This window comes from Meleagris gallopavo, chromosome 9, assembly GCF_905368555.1.
Source record: "Meleagris gallopavo chromosome 9, MGAL_WU_HG_1.1, whole genome shotgun sequence".
Classification (NCBI taxonomy): Eukaryota; Metazoa; Chordata; class Aves; order Galliformes; family Phasianidae; genus Meleagris; species Meleagris gallopavo.
The window spans coordinates 7,979,007-7,993,424 of NC_139412.1; the positions used below are offsets into that span (position 1 = coordinate 7,979,007).

Consider the following 14,418-nt stretch of genomic DNA (forward strand, 5'->3'; position numbering starts at 1 on the left):
TTTTTATGTCTACTAAATCTTGCTTTAGCAGGCAAAAAATCTTCAAACTCTCTCTGGCATACCTACTAATATGATAGCTACTAATATTAGTTCTGAGAGTGCTTAAGGCATGCTCCTAAATTTAATTCTCTATTAACAGTATAGCTCTTAATATTGTTCTGTAGGAAGAAAAGACAATAGTCTGGCTTTCGTATGTCAGCATTCTTTTCACAGCTGTAAAATTACGTTAAAAAAAAACAGACATTTCTGTGATTTTCGTACTGGAATTGTCTCCACTGTTTTAGAATCAGTAGTGTTATTTCTGACGATCAAAGTATTTTTGTGAAATCTATCTTTGGATACGTACTGTCTGCATTAATGATGTGTTTGAGCATGGTAGTACTTATGGAACTACTTGAAGCTTTTATAAAACGTTGTTTGTACTTCGACTCACTTAATGCAATTTTATCTTTTTAAAAGTGCCAGCGATATCAACTTCACATTTATGTCAGTATATGCTTCATGAAATTGTTGAATAGTCTTGTGACTCTGAACTTGAGATTAATCCTCTGCCATGTTTGCCTTTGTGTAAAGACAAATGGGTCAATAATTAATGAAAACAAAATAAAACTGCTACTGACAGGTTGGCTTTGAAAAGCAATCTTGGAGATAAATATAAACTTGAGTATATATCTCACCATTGATTCACATAGTTTTTGTTAATGTCAGAAGATATTTGCTTGAAGCCCTAGAGAATTTCTCAGGCCTTGGGATTTGTCAGGTTGGAAAATGAATTTACATATAACATTTGTTTAAAGCTTTGGAAATCTGAGAAAGATAATACATTCTGTTGAATCTGGTCTATTTTCTATTTGTGATTAAATTTTCATGTCTGTACTATATGCTTCGGGAGCAGGAGAAGGAAAGCAATTTTTTTTTTTTTTTTTTTTTTTGCATGTCCCTTTTTAAAATGATAATGCAATTACAATTTAGAAATAGATTAGAAAAAAAATAATTGATTGCTGAATTACTTTACCATTTAATGACCAGTGTATGCTAATAAATCATGACTTAGAATTTAATCACTTCAAAACACTTTGAACATTTTGGGAGTAGAACTGAGTTTAGATCCTCTATTTGACCAGATCAACTTTTTAGTAGCCAATGTGCCTTTTGACACAAACCTACCGTGGAGGATTTTTGCATTGTTACAATACTCAGTTATTTAATCTTTTCAGCATTTTCTTCCATTTTCCACCTCCTTTGTTTTTTGTCATCTTTTATCCATATGATTTTGCAGGTGAATAACTTTAAAAGCTGAAAATCTTACTCTTCTTGCTTTAGTAAGTTTAAAGTTATTGGTGTTGTGTTTTGGATAGTTCTGTTTTTCCTTTAAAAAAAAAGGGAGAAAATCATATGAAAATTTGATCATACAAATCTACTGAATTAATATACTGTGGATAGACTTCAATTCACAGATTATATTTACACATCATATTTACAGCATAGTGCTCCTGGGGAGAAGATACTGCATGATACCCATTAAATATTATACATCAATCTGTGTTTGTAATGTTTGTCAGCGTCAAGATTTTTTGCTTGATTCATGTTCCTAAGAAAGGAAAAATACAACTGAATTACAGTTTTCCCTTTCATATCAACTTCTACACTGGAATTTGAAGCAGCTTATTCAGTTTTATTAGTGCAGAATTCTCGATGTGCAATTCAACTGATGGAGTGAAACAGAAAATTCAAAGCGTGGTTATTTCTGTGACTTTACAAAAATCTACCATGAACTAGGAATGCATTAACCAAGCACTCAAATTTTGACTGCATTGTAATTTATGCCAATAGAAGGTCTGCATTAGCATCAGTGAGCTACTGCTAAGTGCTAAGGTCAGTTGTGCATTTCATACTTCAGCTGCAAAGGAGGAATTTTATTGCTTTTCATAGTCATGGTACAGTGGAAAAGGTGCTTTATGATGCCACAGACAATTAATTGAGGTACATTACCTAGAAACCAAAAAGGTCACACATGGAACATAATTGACACCTCATAACCCCTATTAATGATTACAGAAATGCAAATTAGTACTTTTCATTTTCCACTCAGTGGCATAACTCTTCTCTAGCTTTGAATTATGTTTCCACTTGCTTACAATCTTTACTCTATAAAATGTTCAATTTACTTTTTTAGAAAATAACTTCAGTCTACATTAAAAATTATATATTGTACAAATTGCACTATTCCTAAAAAGTCTATTAAGCTGCAATTAAATTTCTATGTAATAGGCACAAAGAACAAGAACTGATACAAATATATGAATAACACATTTCTTGATGCTTCAGTAATCCCCATTAAGGCTATGTGTACTTTGTTTCATGGGATTTCAGAGAAATGCTTGCTCTTACTTGTGAAGAGAAATTTGAAAACCCACCAGAATTTCACACATTGATGAAAAAAATATAGGTTTATTTAAAAAGCTTTTGTGACTCTGTTGTGGTTGTTCAGTACAAAAGGAAAAATCATAAAACAGAAAAATGTGAAGGCATCAGTTAAGCTTTCTGTCCAGTTTTGCACACCCACTCAAAGTTAGTCAGATCCTATTGATTTTACCGCAATGTTACAGCTTACTAGTACTTTCTGGTGCTTGTATTCTAATCTGCAGCATCATAGCATGACATCACTGAACCGTGAGTTCTCCATCCTTTGTAGTCTGTAACGTGTTTAATAATCAATATGATCAAAGGCATGTTCAGCAGAGTGTGAAAATTCTTTAAAATAGAACTATTTATTTTCTCTCTTGACAAAGATTCATCTGAAACCTCTGCAGATCCTCCGCAGCTTCCTCTGTTTGCTCAGTCAAAGACTGTGAAGGAGTAAGATAAGAGTCTTTTGTATTCACCTCTGAGCCAGGAACCATAGCTCCTTGCTATCCTGAGAAGCTTCCAGGTATGCTTGAATTTAGATGCCAGAACTTCTCAGAGTCTTAATATCTGCCATGCTTTACAAATCATGCTTTACAAATATGCACAGAAGACAGTGTTACACCAGCATTAAAAAAAAAAAAAAAAAAAAAAAAACACCAAAGGAAACAAAAAAACCTTCCAAGACCAATTAATGGAAAACCAGTTAATGGAGTCATAGGTTCTCAAGTATACCTAACTTTGAAATTAGTTCTGAATCCTTGGGAGCATGGACATGCAACACAGGTTTTTTGGTATGTATTTCAGTGAGGATGGTCATGCACTGCAGCGAGCTGCCCAGAGTGCCCATGTGGTCCCAACCCTCCTCCACAGGGAGACATCCAGAATCTGCACAGCAGCCAACTCCAGATTAACCCTTCTGTGAGCAGCACAGCAACTTCCAGAAGTCAATTTCCACCTCAGCAGATTTGTGATTCCCCTCTCCATGTTCCTGGATATCCTGAGTAGGAACACAAATACCATCTTCATTAGCATTTCTTTAATTGCTTATACAAACCCGTATCTGCCTCTAGATGATGTTAGCTAACAAGTTAAGGTTTCGTATGCCTGGGGCCATCTTTGTCTGCCTTGTGTTCTGGTGTCTTTCACAGAGAGAGTAGGTTTGGCTCCTGTTCTCTGGCATGTCTGTTCTCAGACATCATCTCACTGATGTCATCAGGCTGCAGCAGATCTTAATGTAGTCCCCAAGCACCTTCTTTATGGGCCTTGTAGGCTCTGCAGATGTAGTAAAACAAATGTAAAGACCGATGTGGCCTTTCTTGAACTTTCTCAATTTTTCCCAAGAGCATTTAAGGACTGATCATCCACATCCAGCTATCCCTGCTGATCTACACTATCAGTAATTAAAGGCTGTGCATTAGAGGCCCCCACAATTACTCAATTCAAAAAGACAAGAAGTTTTTCAGTACTGCTTATGCCAGTATCCTGAAGCACAATTTAATCTTTCCAAGCAGTGATTTGCTAGTCTCACACGTTGTATGTACTCCGTGGTCTACAGAGGCTTGTACCAAGTCTTCAGCAGTTTTGAGCTGATATGGGAACTCTGAGCCTGGGTGGTGGTGAGAACCAGCAGTGGTGATAAACTCCCTAATTGTTACTCTAAAGATAATCTTTAGCAGTATCTAACCTTTTCATTTATTTTTTTTCCATCTTGCAAAGACGGTTTATTCATTTGCTTTTTTCAGACAACTAGCATGTTAATTTATAAAGTCGTTTGATTGAAGATTTTTTACTAAGAATGTCTAAAGTGCAAGGTTGTGCTGGAATCCAAACAAGTTATTGTTTGGAATTAAAAGTTACATTTCTATTTAGCAGTTTAAGGCTGGTGGCCATCTTATAACAAAGGTTTTAGCTTTCCTTAGTAGCTTTCTGTCATCTTATAACACAATCTGAACACTGAAGATAAATGGTGAAGAGCCCTCACCTCAGTTGTTAGTAAATAGCGCAGAACACCACCATGGCTCATTTCCTATTTGATTCATTGTGATGGTTTTCTCCTTATTTAGAAGTCGTGAAAACATCTCCTTTAATCTCTTCCTTCTGTTTAAGACCATAAAGGCTGTATTGTTTCCATTGCACAATGTAATAGTGTAGTGGTGATTAAGGCAATTAAAAACTTTCCATAAAAGGATTAGAGTTGGTTGCAAAGTCCTGAAGTTCTGAATGTCTCCTGATACTCATCTTTATTTTTTTTTTCTTTTTGAAATGAAAGGCTACTGAAATGCAATGGATAATTCCCGCTCCTAATAAGCACAAAAAGAAAAAATAAATAAAAATCTAGCATGCTTAAAATCATAGCTCAGTGTCATAGTAATGCTTTTCCTATTAACGAATAAATGAAAAGTAATTTCATTACTAAATGTGCCAGAGATTTGGAGACAAAATGAATTTAGACCGTTGATATCTAGTATCAGTATCTAGTTGATATCATATCAGTATCTAGTTACTGGAAAACAGTCCTGATTAATTCATTTACACTAAAAATCGAATGTGTTAGGCATTTCAATATCCTGATTGGCATATCGTGGCTTTAATATGTTATCTTTCCAACTAAATGTCTTTCTTACCTTAGTGCTTTAAGTAAATGGTCACGCTTTTCCACCTCTGAATAGGAATCCACTGCAGAATTACCATGCACAGACAGTATTTCCCTTTTGCAAAAAGGGCCATATGCTTTTTTTTTTTTTTCAGTAATACAATTTCCTGCTGTTAAATCTGTTACTATTGAGACACGTAACAAGCTTTAAACTTCTTAAAAACATGGAAGTAATGGATGTGCTGTCAGCGATGTGATGTATCTTTGTTTCCTTCATTCGAAATTCTGTTTCAGACTTATTTTCAGGAAGTCAGTTTTCTAAATAATCCAAACCTGTTTCTCTTTTGTCCAAACGTAGTTTGTTTCTCCCTCTTTGTTTATGCTATCAAACAGTCTGCTGTTTGTGATATTTTTATCAAGTTGAAATGAAATTACCCATATTGTAATTCAATACCATATTTAAAAATTGATTTGCCTTATAAAAATAGCTTGGAGTGCTTATGCTGGCTAGACTGTGTGACTTTCTGAGATCTCACCTGTGGGAGGCTAAAAAACATTTGTCTGTACTCAATTACAAGAGTCTTGTGCTTGCCACTGAACAGAGATGGAATGCCAGGAGTTTGTAGGGAGTTTTAAAGATACAATGTTCAATGCAATACAAAATTTTCCCAAGATGAAATATGAACACATCCCAATGAGGTCATCCATTCACAAGGTTTACAGCACATATTAGATGAGTTCTTGCTTTTATTGCATAGTTCAGGTCATAGAATTCATTGTCTCAGTTTGAATGATTATTATTCTAGTATTGGTTAACTGAGGTTTAGAAGTCAAAAGGCATGTCATGCATTTGTGTTGGTTGGTTCTTCTCAAATAACTTGCTTGCTTGCTTATTCTTGTTTGATCCCTGTTTGTTTTCCACAGTAAGAGATTGCATTTTACATTCCGGTCCTTTAGTCAGTCACAATTTCAAATGCTTCTAATCTTAATTTAGGTGCTCACTTTTAAGATTTGGAGAGTCATTGTACTGGAAGATCTGATGCGAAACTGCATAAGGGGCATGTGCTGTAGTACTCAAATCCTTTCTTCCCCTACCTTTATGTTGATACAAAAAGTGGCATGATAGCTCAGTCACTCTTCAGTGTAAATATAAATTACATTACCATGAGCTGAAAGTCTGAAAGCCTTTTCTTACTCTATTTTTGAATTTGACTACGCCCACTGGTTTGGTCTATTGATACAGGTAAAAATGAGGGTAACTGGTGTTGTGAGAGGTAATGCACTTCTTTTAATTTCTAGTATGGCTGGCTGGCTTCCTGGCTGGAAACTGAAGGAAGGAACTTTCTGAAATCAAACAAAATATCAGAATACAAAGAAACTAATTAAAAAATATATATATCTGGAAAATGAGTATCTACTACATCTTTAGCATTTGAAAACTAAGAAGGAATAAATTAGTTACACACTCATGTCAATAGCTTATTTATAATTACCAAACAATATCCAAGCACATCTCTATACAATTCTGTTTATACCCCTACAACTGTCCTCCAATGAGATTTAGTGCTGAGACTCCTCTAGCACATCTTGAGTGCAACTAACACAAGCACTTTTAGAAATGGAGACAATAATTTCATTCCAGATTAACCTTTTATCTTTAAAACATCTTCTGTTGGTCAAAGTTGGATATAAGATTCTGTGGAATTCATAACGAATTCTTCACTTGCCCATCTGTTTACTTTAATGCCATTTTGTCAAACACTTTGAGATTATATGAACGTGTATTAGGTGTGGAAAGAAAAAAGGAGGTTGCCTATGACATTTCAAGGTTGTTTCCTTGGGAAGATTAAAATATATATGTCAATAAATTATGGGACTATAAACCTTTCAAGATGGTGGCAATTATTCAATCAGTTTCCAAACGATATCACTGAAATAAGTGCAGCAAAAGTTTACTTTCATCTCTAGCTACAGTGCGTTTATGACAAGAAGTAAACATGTGTAGTGAAACTCACATTATATCTGCTGCTTGAGGGCTGAACAAACTTGACAGTCCTAAGAGAATTATAAGTACTTTATGATGACAACCTAGTGAAGAAAAAAATGACTTGACTGTGAACAAAAGACAACAAATACAAGGCAGCTAGCAGACAAAGTATATGTAAAGTGAGATTCACAGAGGATGAGCCAGGTGCTTAAAAGTAAAGAGAATCTATCACTTTGGAGGTTTTGTTGAGGTTTGTTAGCTGAGTATCAGTTAAGGCCCTTAAATCTTTTGTTGCTAAATCAAGTAACAGCTTCTTAGTATTTAATAACCACAGTTTTTAACTTTCCTTATTTCTGCATGGCAAATAATTGAAATACGAATCTGTATAAATGTACAAACAATTTTTATATTTAAGATGCCAAATATAGAGGGAAACAAATTCCAAATGCCACATTGCTTTCTGTCCTCAGTCAGTTGGTAGAAAGTAAACAGGAAAAACATCTATAATGAATATTTTTGAATATTTTTCAACTGCTTCCACTCTGCTTCATCATCCTTTACTTCAGAGTAGTAAATCGTCAATTTAGATTTCATATTGTATTTTAAAGATGAAATGGATTTTGAGAGGTTCCTCGTTTTTTCTAATTTATTCCTTTGAGTTTTCTTTTTGCTTTTTTTTCCTACTCTTCAATGTCTGTTTTGGTGCCTGACCTATTCTCTCCAATCTTTCTCATTTTTGTAGAATATTGTTAATGAAGTGTGTACAATGTTTCTTGGGAAAAAATCAGGCCACAATGATTTCTCTTTATTTTTAAAGTGTGTTTGATTCCATCTACCAGCTGCAGGCCCCTTTTTCACAAAAGAATCTGATTACCAAGTGTGATTAAAATGAATTTTTCTATATATGGGGAACAATTTCTCCCAACTGTGAATCTGACAAGCACATGTTTTTCTGAGTATCAGTGTAATGCTTGAAGTTGTAAAGACACAATCATCACAAGACTTTTTGTTTACTATTGTTCAGTACAAACTGTGTAGAGTGAAAGAAACTAATGAGGTCTTTGATAATCAATTCTTATCAGAAATGTCTTGAACAGAATATGGTTTTTCAATTATCATCAGAAATTATACGCACACTCAGTGTTTTTGGGGTTTTTGTTGTTAGTGTTTAAATCTAAAAATGCTGATTTTATCTTTATTTTAAAAAAGATATAGATACATTTGAATGCCTGCAATGTAAACTATTCCCCCTTGGACGACTTTACTGACAACTGGCCTTTTATCTTGCACATTGTTATGTGAAGGTCCTATCACATAACTACTGAGCTAAATCTTTGACAGCAAGCTCAAAGGTAGGAAAGCCAGGCAGTTTGCATGTAGGGGCCCAGGGAATTTAAAGGCAGGATGTTTGTTTTTAGGTGAGAATAGAAGAGCAGATAATGGGTAGAATAGCCTAGCCATTCTCTAGAGAAATGATGCTTCCAAATTTTGGAAGAAGTTGGAAGGCTTCTGGTTGGTTGGTGATGAGAAGGAGGGAAAGACAGATCGTTGATGTAGCTGCTTGTGTATATTGGCTCTGCCTTCTATTAGGGCTGAGTTGGAGGATGTGCAGCTTGGGAAGCTAAGGCATCAAATCCACCTGGATTTGTGTCTCCTTTCATCTCTACTGTTTGTACCTCTGAAATCAAGCCTCCAAAATCAAGATCCTTTGTGTGGAGGGGAAGGGGGGGAGGTTTCTAAAAATGGACAAGCATACTTGGAAACTTTTGCAATATAATACTAGTATTTATTAGAATATTATTATGTTTATGGTGTTTTTACTTGCCTAGATAGAGTCAGAAATCCCTGAGCTCAGAATAATGCTGAGATAAGGACTGGTCAGTAATGAATAGTTATCCTTTCGATTTAAGGATGGCACAGTAAAGGGAAGTTTTTGAGTGCTGGTATACTTAAAGTTCCCAACTATAAAGAATTATATTTTCCTCATTAAAAATTTTTGTTGCATTTGGAGCTGTCTTGGGTACAATCATATGAAGCTGACTTTAAACTGAAAAACAATTCACAGGCCGCATTTTTTCATGTTCTACGTCCAGAACCTTTCTGAACTCCCATGAGCCTTCGCAACTGAAGTAGTGGTTTGCATGATTTGCGCTCAGCAAGCGAAACAAATGCAAAGCGAGCAAAACCACAGCTGTTGTCGGAATGTGCCACGCCGCGGGACAGGCACGAGAGTGGGCAGGGATCCTTCGGGAAGCTGCTTCGCTGTAACTTGGGTTTGAGAATTGCTCTTACGAGGTCAGCAGTGAGTGTGCGTGTGGTGGAAGTGCGGGGATGGAAAACAGCCTCTCTAAAAGCTGCAGCGGGCTCTCGGGAATGTGAAATAGGGAAGAGATTACTTAAATGCAACGGATAAACGCCACCACAAGGGAGCTTCGGACTCTCGGTAGGCGGCAGGGCCTGCTAAAGATTATCGCATCGCGCCATCTCCTGAGCAAGCCCTGCACTGCAGCCCAGTGAGCCGAACCGGGAGTCACGGGGCGGAGCTCCGCGCTCAGCGCGCCCTGGGCCTTCCCGTATCCGACCTGCTGGCACGGAAGGCTCGGGTTATGAGAGGGGCAGCGCTGTAAGTGCTCGTGTCTTCCTCACTGTGTGAGGAAAATGTAAGGCAACATGCAACAAGAAAACCCCTATGTAGAGAGTGAAGTGGGTGTCACCTTGTTGGGAAGATCCTACCTTACTGCACAGACTGTGGGAACGCTGCCGTGGGTCTGATGCAGTTTTGGATGTGGGCTATTTGGTCTCTATTTTCTGCATTTCTAAGGCATCTAACACCGATCAGCTGAGAATGTGGTTTAGAGATACTGTTTTATGCAGAAATTAAAAATTGTATATATTTTTTTCCCTATGATATTTTTCTTCATAATTTCTGCATTGCAAAATGCTTTCCTGGCTGCAGTATGTCACAGGGGTATTGCAATGCTTTTGTAATAATCTGTTTTGCAATTGAATAGAGAGATGTTTATGATGCTTTAAAGGTTAAAAATGATGTGGCCAGAGGGGAGCAGTTCTGTAAGTGTACATGAGGCGACCAAAACAAGAAAATATAAAAGGAATTTACCCCAGACAGTTTCAAGTACATAATAACTGCAGACAGTGCAGATAAGGGAATTGTAGAGTTCAGAAGAAAGGTAAATTTTCAGAAGAGAAGAGAAAACTTGGTTGAAGACCAGAACTTTTAGTGTGTTGTTTTGATAATATCTGTATATGTCATTCATACAGTTGTTGCGAAGGGTGCTTCATTCTCAAAGGGAGGAGCTTTAGTATTCCATCCAGCTACTGAGCTGCTTGGTTTGTTTGCTTGTTTAATTTTCTGTGTGCTTTGTACACCTGCAGTCTAACAAAGAAGAAAATATATTTACACTGAGACACATGCTTGAGGACATGTTCTTTAGTGGGTACCAGCTGTGCCTTTTGAAAAAGCTGCACGCAGCCCCCAGCCCACCAGCATTACTGGTCCCCTGTGCAGCCTGTCCCACTCCCTGGCCTCTCTCAGCAAAGGTTTCAGTCAGATTAAGCACCAGAAACTTCCTAACCTGGACCGTTTTTATGGGTTTGAGAGACTGCCTCCGCAGTAAATCAAGGAATGCTGCCTAATTGCTGCCAAGAGAAGGTCTGACCAAGGGCAAATGTAAGAAAATGGAAGAAATCTTCCTTGAAAGCCAAAATCCTTACACAGTTGATGACTTGCTTTTCTATTCAATCTCACACAGTCTTGTCAGAAATTATTCTAGTCTCCACATCCCATCCTGCAACTTTGCGATTTTCAGGATGCAGAAAAATTTGGGGCTAACTTTTATTTTCCTACCAATTCCTTTAAGTGGGGACATTTTCTGGACAGTGAGTTTGACCACAACAGATTCATTTCCTTGCAGAAACGGAAGGAATGTGGAAGTGCCTTCTGTTTAGACTTCAGGCTGAAATAAATGCAGGTATGTTTTCATATGTAGCTTTTCTACTATTATTAAAAAAAAAAAAAACAAAAAACAAAAAACAAAACTTCTGTGCTTAAAATGACTCACTCAGTAGTTCATTTCTGAATAATTCTCTGAGTTATCCTCCAGTTACTGCTTAGGTATTTTTCCTTCTTAGTCTTAAACAGCTGGCTCATGCAAATGTTGATGTTGTGAACTTAGTGCAGTCCTCCTCTCTACACTCCATAAACATGATTGTTAATGTACAAGAGGACAAAAATTTTTATTCCTCTGGCTTACATAGGACTGTGATGGAGAAAAAGAGGGCCTTGAGGATATGGCTATGAGAGAGGTGAATAATGCTTAATGACTGTGTTTGAACAATGCTGTGGAGTTGTGCTGAAAAGAGGGAAAGGTTCAATGTAGCATTTTGTTGTCAGCTTCCTTTGACAAGGGATGAAGTCAACAAAGATCTTAAAGATGAAAAGAATATAGCTTTACTGTGAAAAAAAGCAGTACTTCATCTTTGTAAGAGAAAGGGACAGTGAAAGGTTCTCTGTTCCAGTAAAATTCTCCCCTTCTCCTCTCTCCTGTAAAATGAGATAGGGAAGTAAGAGGTGAGGCTCACATACTGCCTGCAGTTATTCTTAGCATACTACCAATTAGAAATACTAAATCCACGGTGGCTATTGCAGAAGTTCAGTTTAATCCCTCCAGAAATTAATTCTAATCAATAAAATGAAATCTCCCTGTGGGAAGCTGTGCCTCAGCTGTCAGAGTAACTAGTAAGCAAAGATGTTAACAAAACTGTCACAGCTCCTCATGTTTGGAGAAGCAGAGGAAATGTGCAGGGATGACACCTCATCTCTAATGCTCCCTCTCACCTAATAATGTCTAGATGTCTCCAAATTCATTCCAGTTTGTTTTTCTTCTGTCTTCCTGTTAGGTTTCCAATTTCCTTTTGCTAGCTGTTAGCTTCCTTTCTCATGACTTTCCACTGCTGTACAAATATTGTGGAAGAAAACAAACTTTAGTACTAAAAGTGCTGCAGAACTGCTTTCTCTGGAAAGTTCATGGTCCTGTTTTATTGCCTTAATTCAAATATGTGTTCAAAGTTTATTTTTGTTTTCTACCACTTCCAATTTTAAGGTCATGATAATCCTTGTCATCATTTCTCATAAAATTGGCTATTCTACATTCACCTGTTGTGCACAAGTCTATGTGGAATCGTTAGTTACAAAATCCAAGTAGTCATACAATTTCTCAGGCTGCCTGTGGTAGTGGTGGCTAGTTTTTGACTTGGAGAAAGAAAGGAGAAAAATAACCAAAACAACAGCAATGCACAACAAAAGCCCCCAAACTTCTAACAATTAAATCTTGTGAAATTGAAGGTAAATTGTAATTTCTGTGGAGCAGATGCAGTGAGGAGAATTAAGCAAAATCATGTTCTCTTGGATCATGAAAAATGATACTTCTGTTTTCTATTATTGAGCTGTGCAATAAAAAGGCAAAGTTGTTAAAACATCATTAAATTTTCTTAGCAGAGAAAGTTAAGTTTATTTTTTTGTAGCATGCTTCATATAAACATAATTTTAATTAATATTTAAAGTTAAAAATGCTTTTGTCTTTTTATAAATATGCTTATGAGATTTCCTTTTTAGAAGGGTTCAATATGATAAATACTATATATTTGTTAAAATACCATATTGCTGAATTCTGAAAAGACATTCCATCAGGAAAGTTAGTCACGTAGTTATGTCTTCAGGGAGATTTCATGTCTGTTCTGAATTTTCTAATACTGACAAAAAGACAATATAACAAACACTAAAATAGGTACTGCCCAAATAGTGTGCTTTACAACATAGAATATCTTACATACATTCTTCTTCTAAAATACACTTACAGCATTTGAAATTATAAAAAATGAAATTACTGAAAAAAAATCAAAACTTCATTAAAAATTGGCACACAAAAAGAAAACGTCATGCATGTAAATATTTATCATCTCAAAACATGAACATGCTTGTATTAGTGGTATAGATTGTTGCACAGTGCATGTGATTTTCTACTGTACATGACAAAGCTGGTAATCTTCAGCTGAGATCAAGGATCGTCATATCAATATGATATAAAAATTTCATTTTGTAAGTTATATTCAGTGAATGCAATTATATGATATATATATATTTTTTTTTAATTTAGTGCATGGTGATTATTCCATGAATAGCCAAGTACGTTTAACATAATACTAACAGATGGTTAGTGGGCAAAGACAAATCCACCAATAACCTGACACACTGGTTGGAATTAAAATATCACATACAGATGCACTGTGAAAATGATTGGAAATTATATTAGTATTGTATTGGCAAATGAGATTTTCCAGTTGGCACGTACTTAAGAAAACAAAGATATGTTAGCCCTACTAGTTCTTCTACAATTCAGTTGAACATACTGCTAAAAATGGGTATTTTTTTCTCCTTACTATTGAATAGCAAAGATATTCTGTGCTTCTCTTTGATTTATTACAGAATTATTTTAAAGTTAATTTAGTAATCTAACTTCTGAATCTAGAATTGAAGTTTCTTCTGCAGAGAATATTGTTGCCAAATACATTTGAGGTCCACTATTTCCTTCTATACAGTTTTCTTTTGAAGCTATTTCTCTTTTATTCATTTTTGTTTACTTAAAATACAAAATCTCTTTTTATAAACATTACCACTAACATAAAAAAGAAAAAGGTTTATGAACTCTTATACATCCATTTATCACCTTACTACTGCATTTTATAAATAACAGATAAATTTCTGTAACAAACCTGAACCATTTAAACATATCATCTGATTTTTACATATTAGGCATTAAAAAATAATTCACTTTTTCAAAATTATCTGGATTTTGCAATGCAGGGAGACTCCAGTCTTGTGCTCTAGTATCATTATGGCCCAAGTTAATTATTCTCTATGATGAAGGACTTATGTTGTTTATGGGCTGTACTGCCTTCTAGAAATGTTTCTTCTCTGACTCGGTTTTCATGACACCCCACTCACAGATTGGTTTCACAGTATGCATAGACATCATGGCAACTTCACAACAACAACGCACGCTCCAGCCCTTCCAATATTGACAGGAACTTCCTTAAAAACAAAAGGAAAGTGAAAAAGACAAAACACTTTTAGTAGACTTTTATGGACAAGACTAGATACGTTACTTATAGATTAAAAGAAAAGCAATTTGTTTATTCACAGTGATGTACCACTCGAATAATAGATTTAACTAGAACTGTGAAAGCAGTCTGAGGTTTTTTAAAAAGTGTTTTTCAGCTGCTGAGGACTGTTGGGGAGTAGGTTGGTGATGTTGCTTTTAGTTAAATACTTGCGTATCCTTTTATCCAAAACCATGGACTGTGTAGCTACAAAAGAATGTTGACAGTTTTAATGCTTTCTTATGGTCTCCAT

The 14,418-nt window shown here is 35.8% G+C and overlaps 1 protein-coding gene across 1 annotated transcript in view; it reads right to left on the minus strand.

The window, feature by feature from the left end:
* Window positions 1-12,216: 12,216 nt before the first annotated feature.
* KLHL4 (kelch like family member 4) overlaps window positions 12,217-14,418 on the minus strand; it is a 34,595-nt gene continuing 32,393 nt past the window's right edge. Inside the window, exon 11 of the mRNA XM_003208363.5 lies at window positions 12,217-14,097. Coding sequence (XP_003208411.2) covers window positions 14,038-14,097 — 60 coding nt within the window. The 3' untranslated portion in view covers window positions 12,217-14,037. The remainder of the gene's footprint in view (window positions 14,098-14,418) is intronic.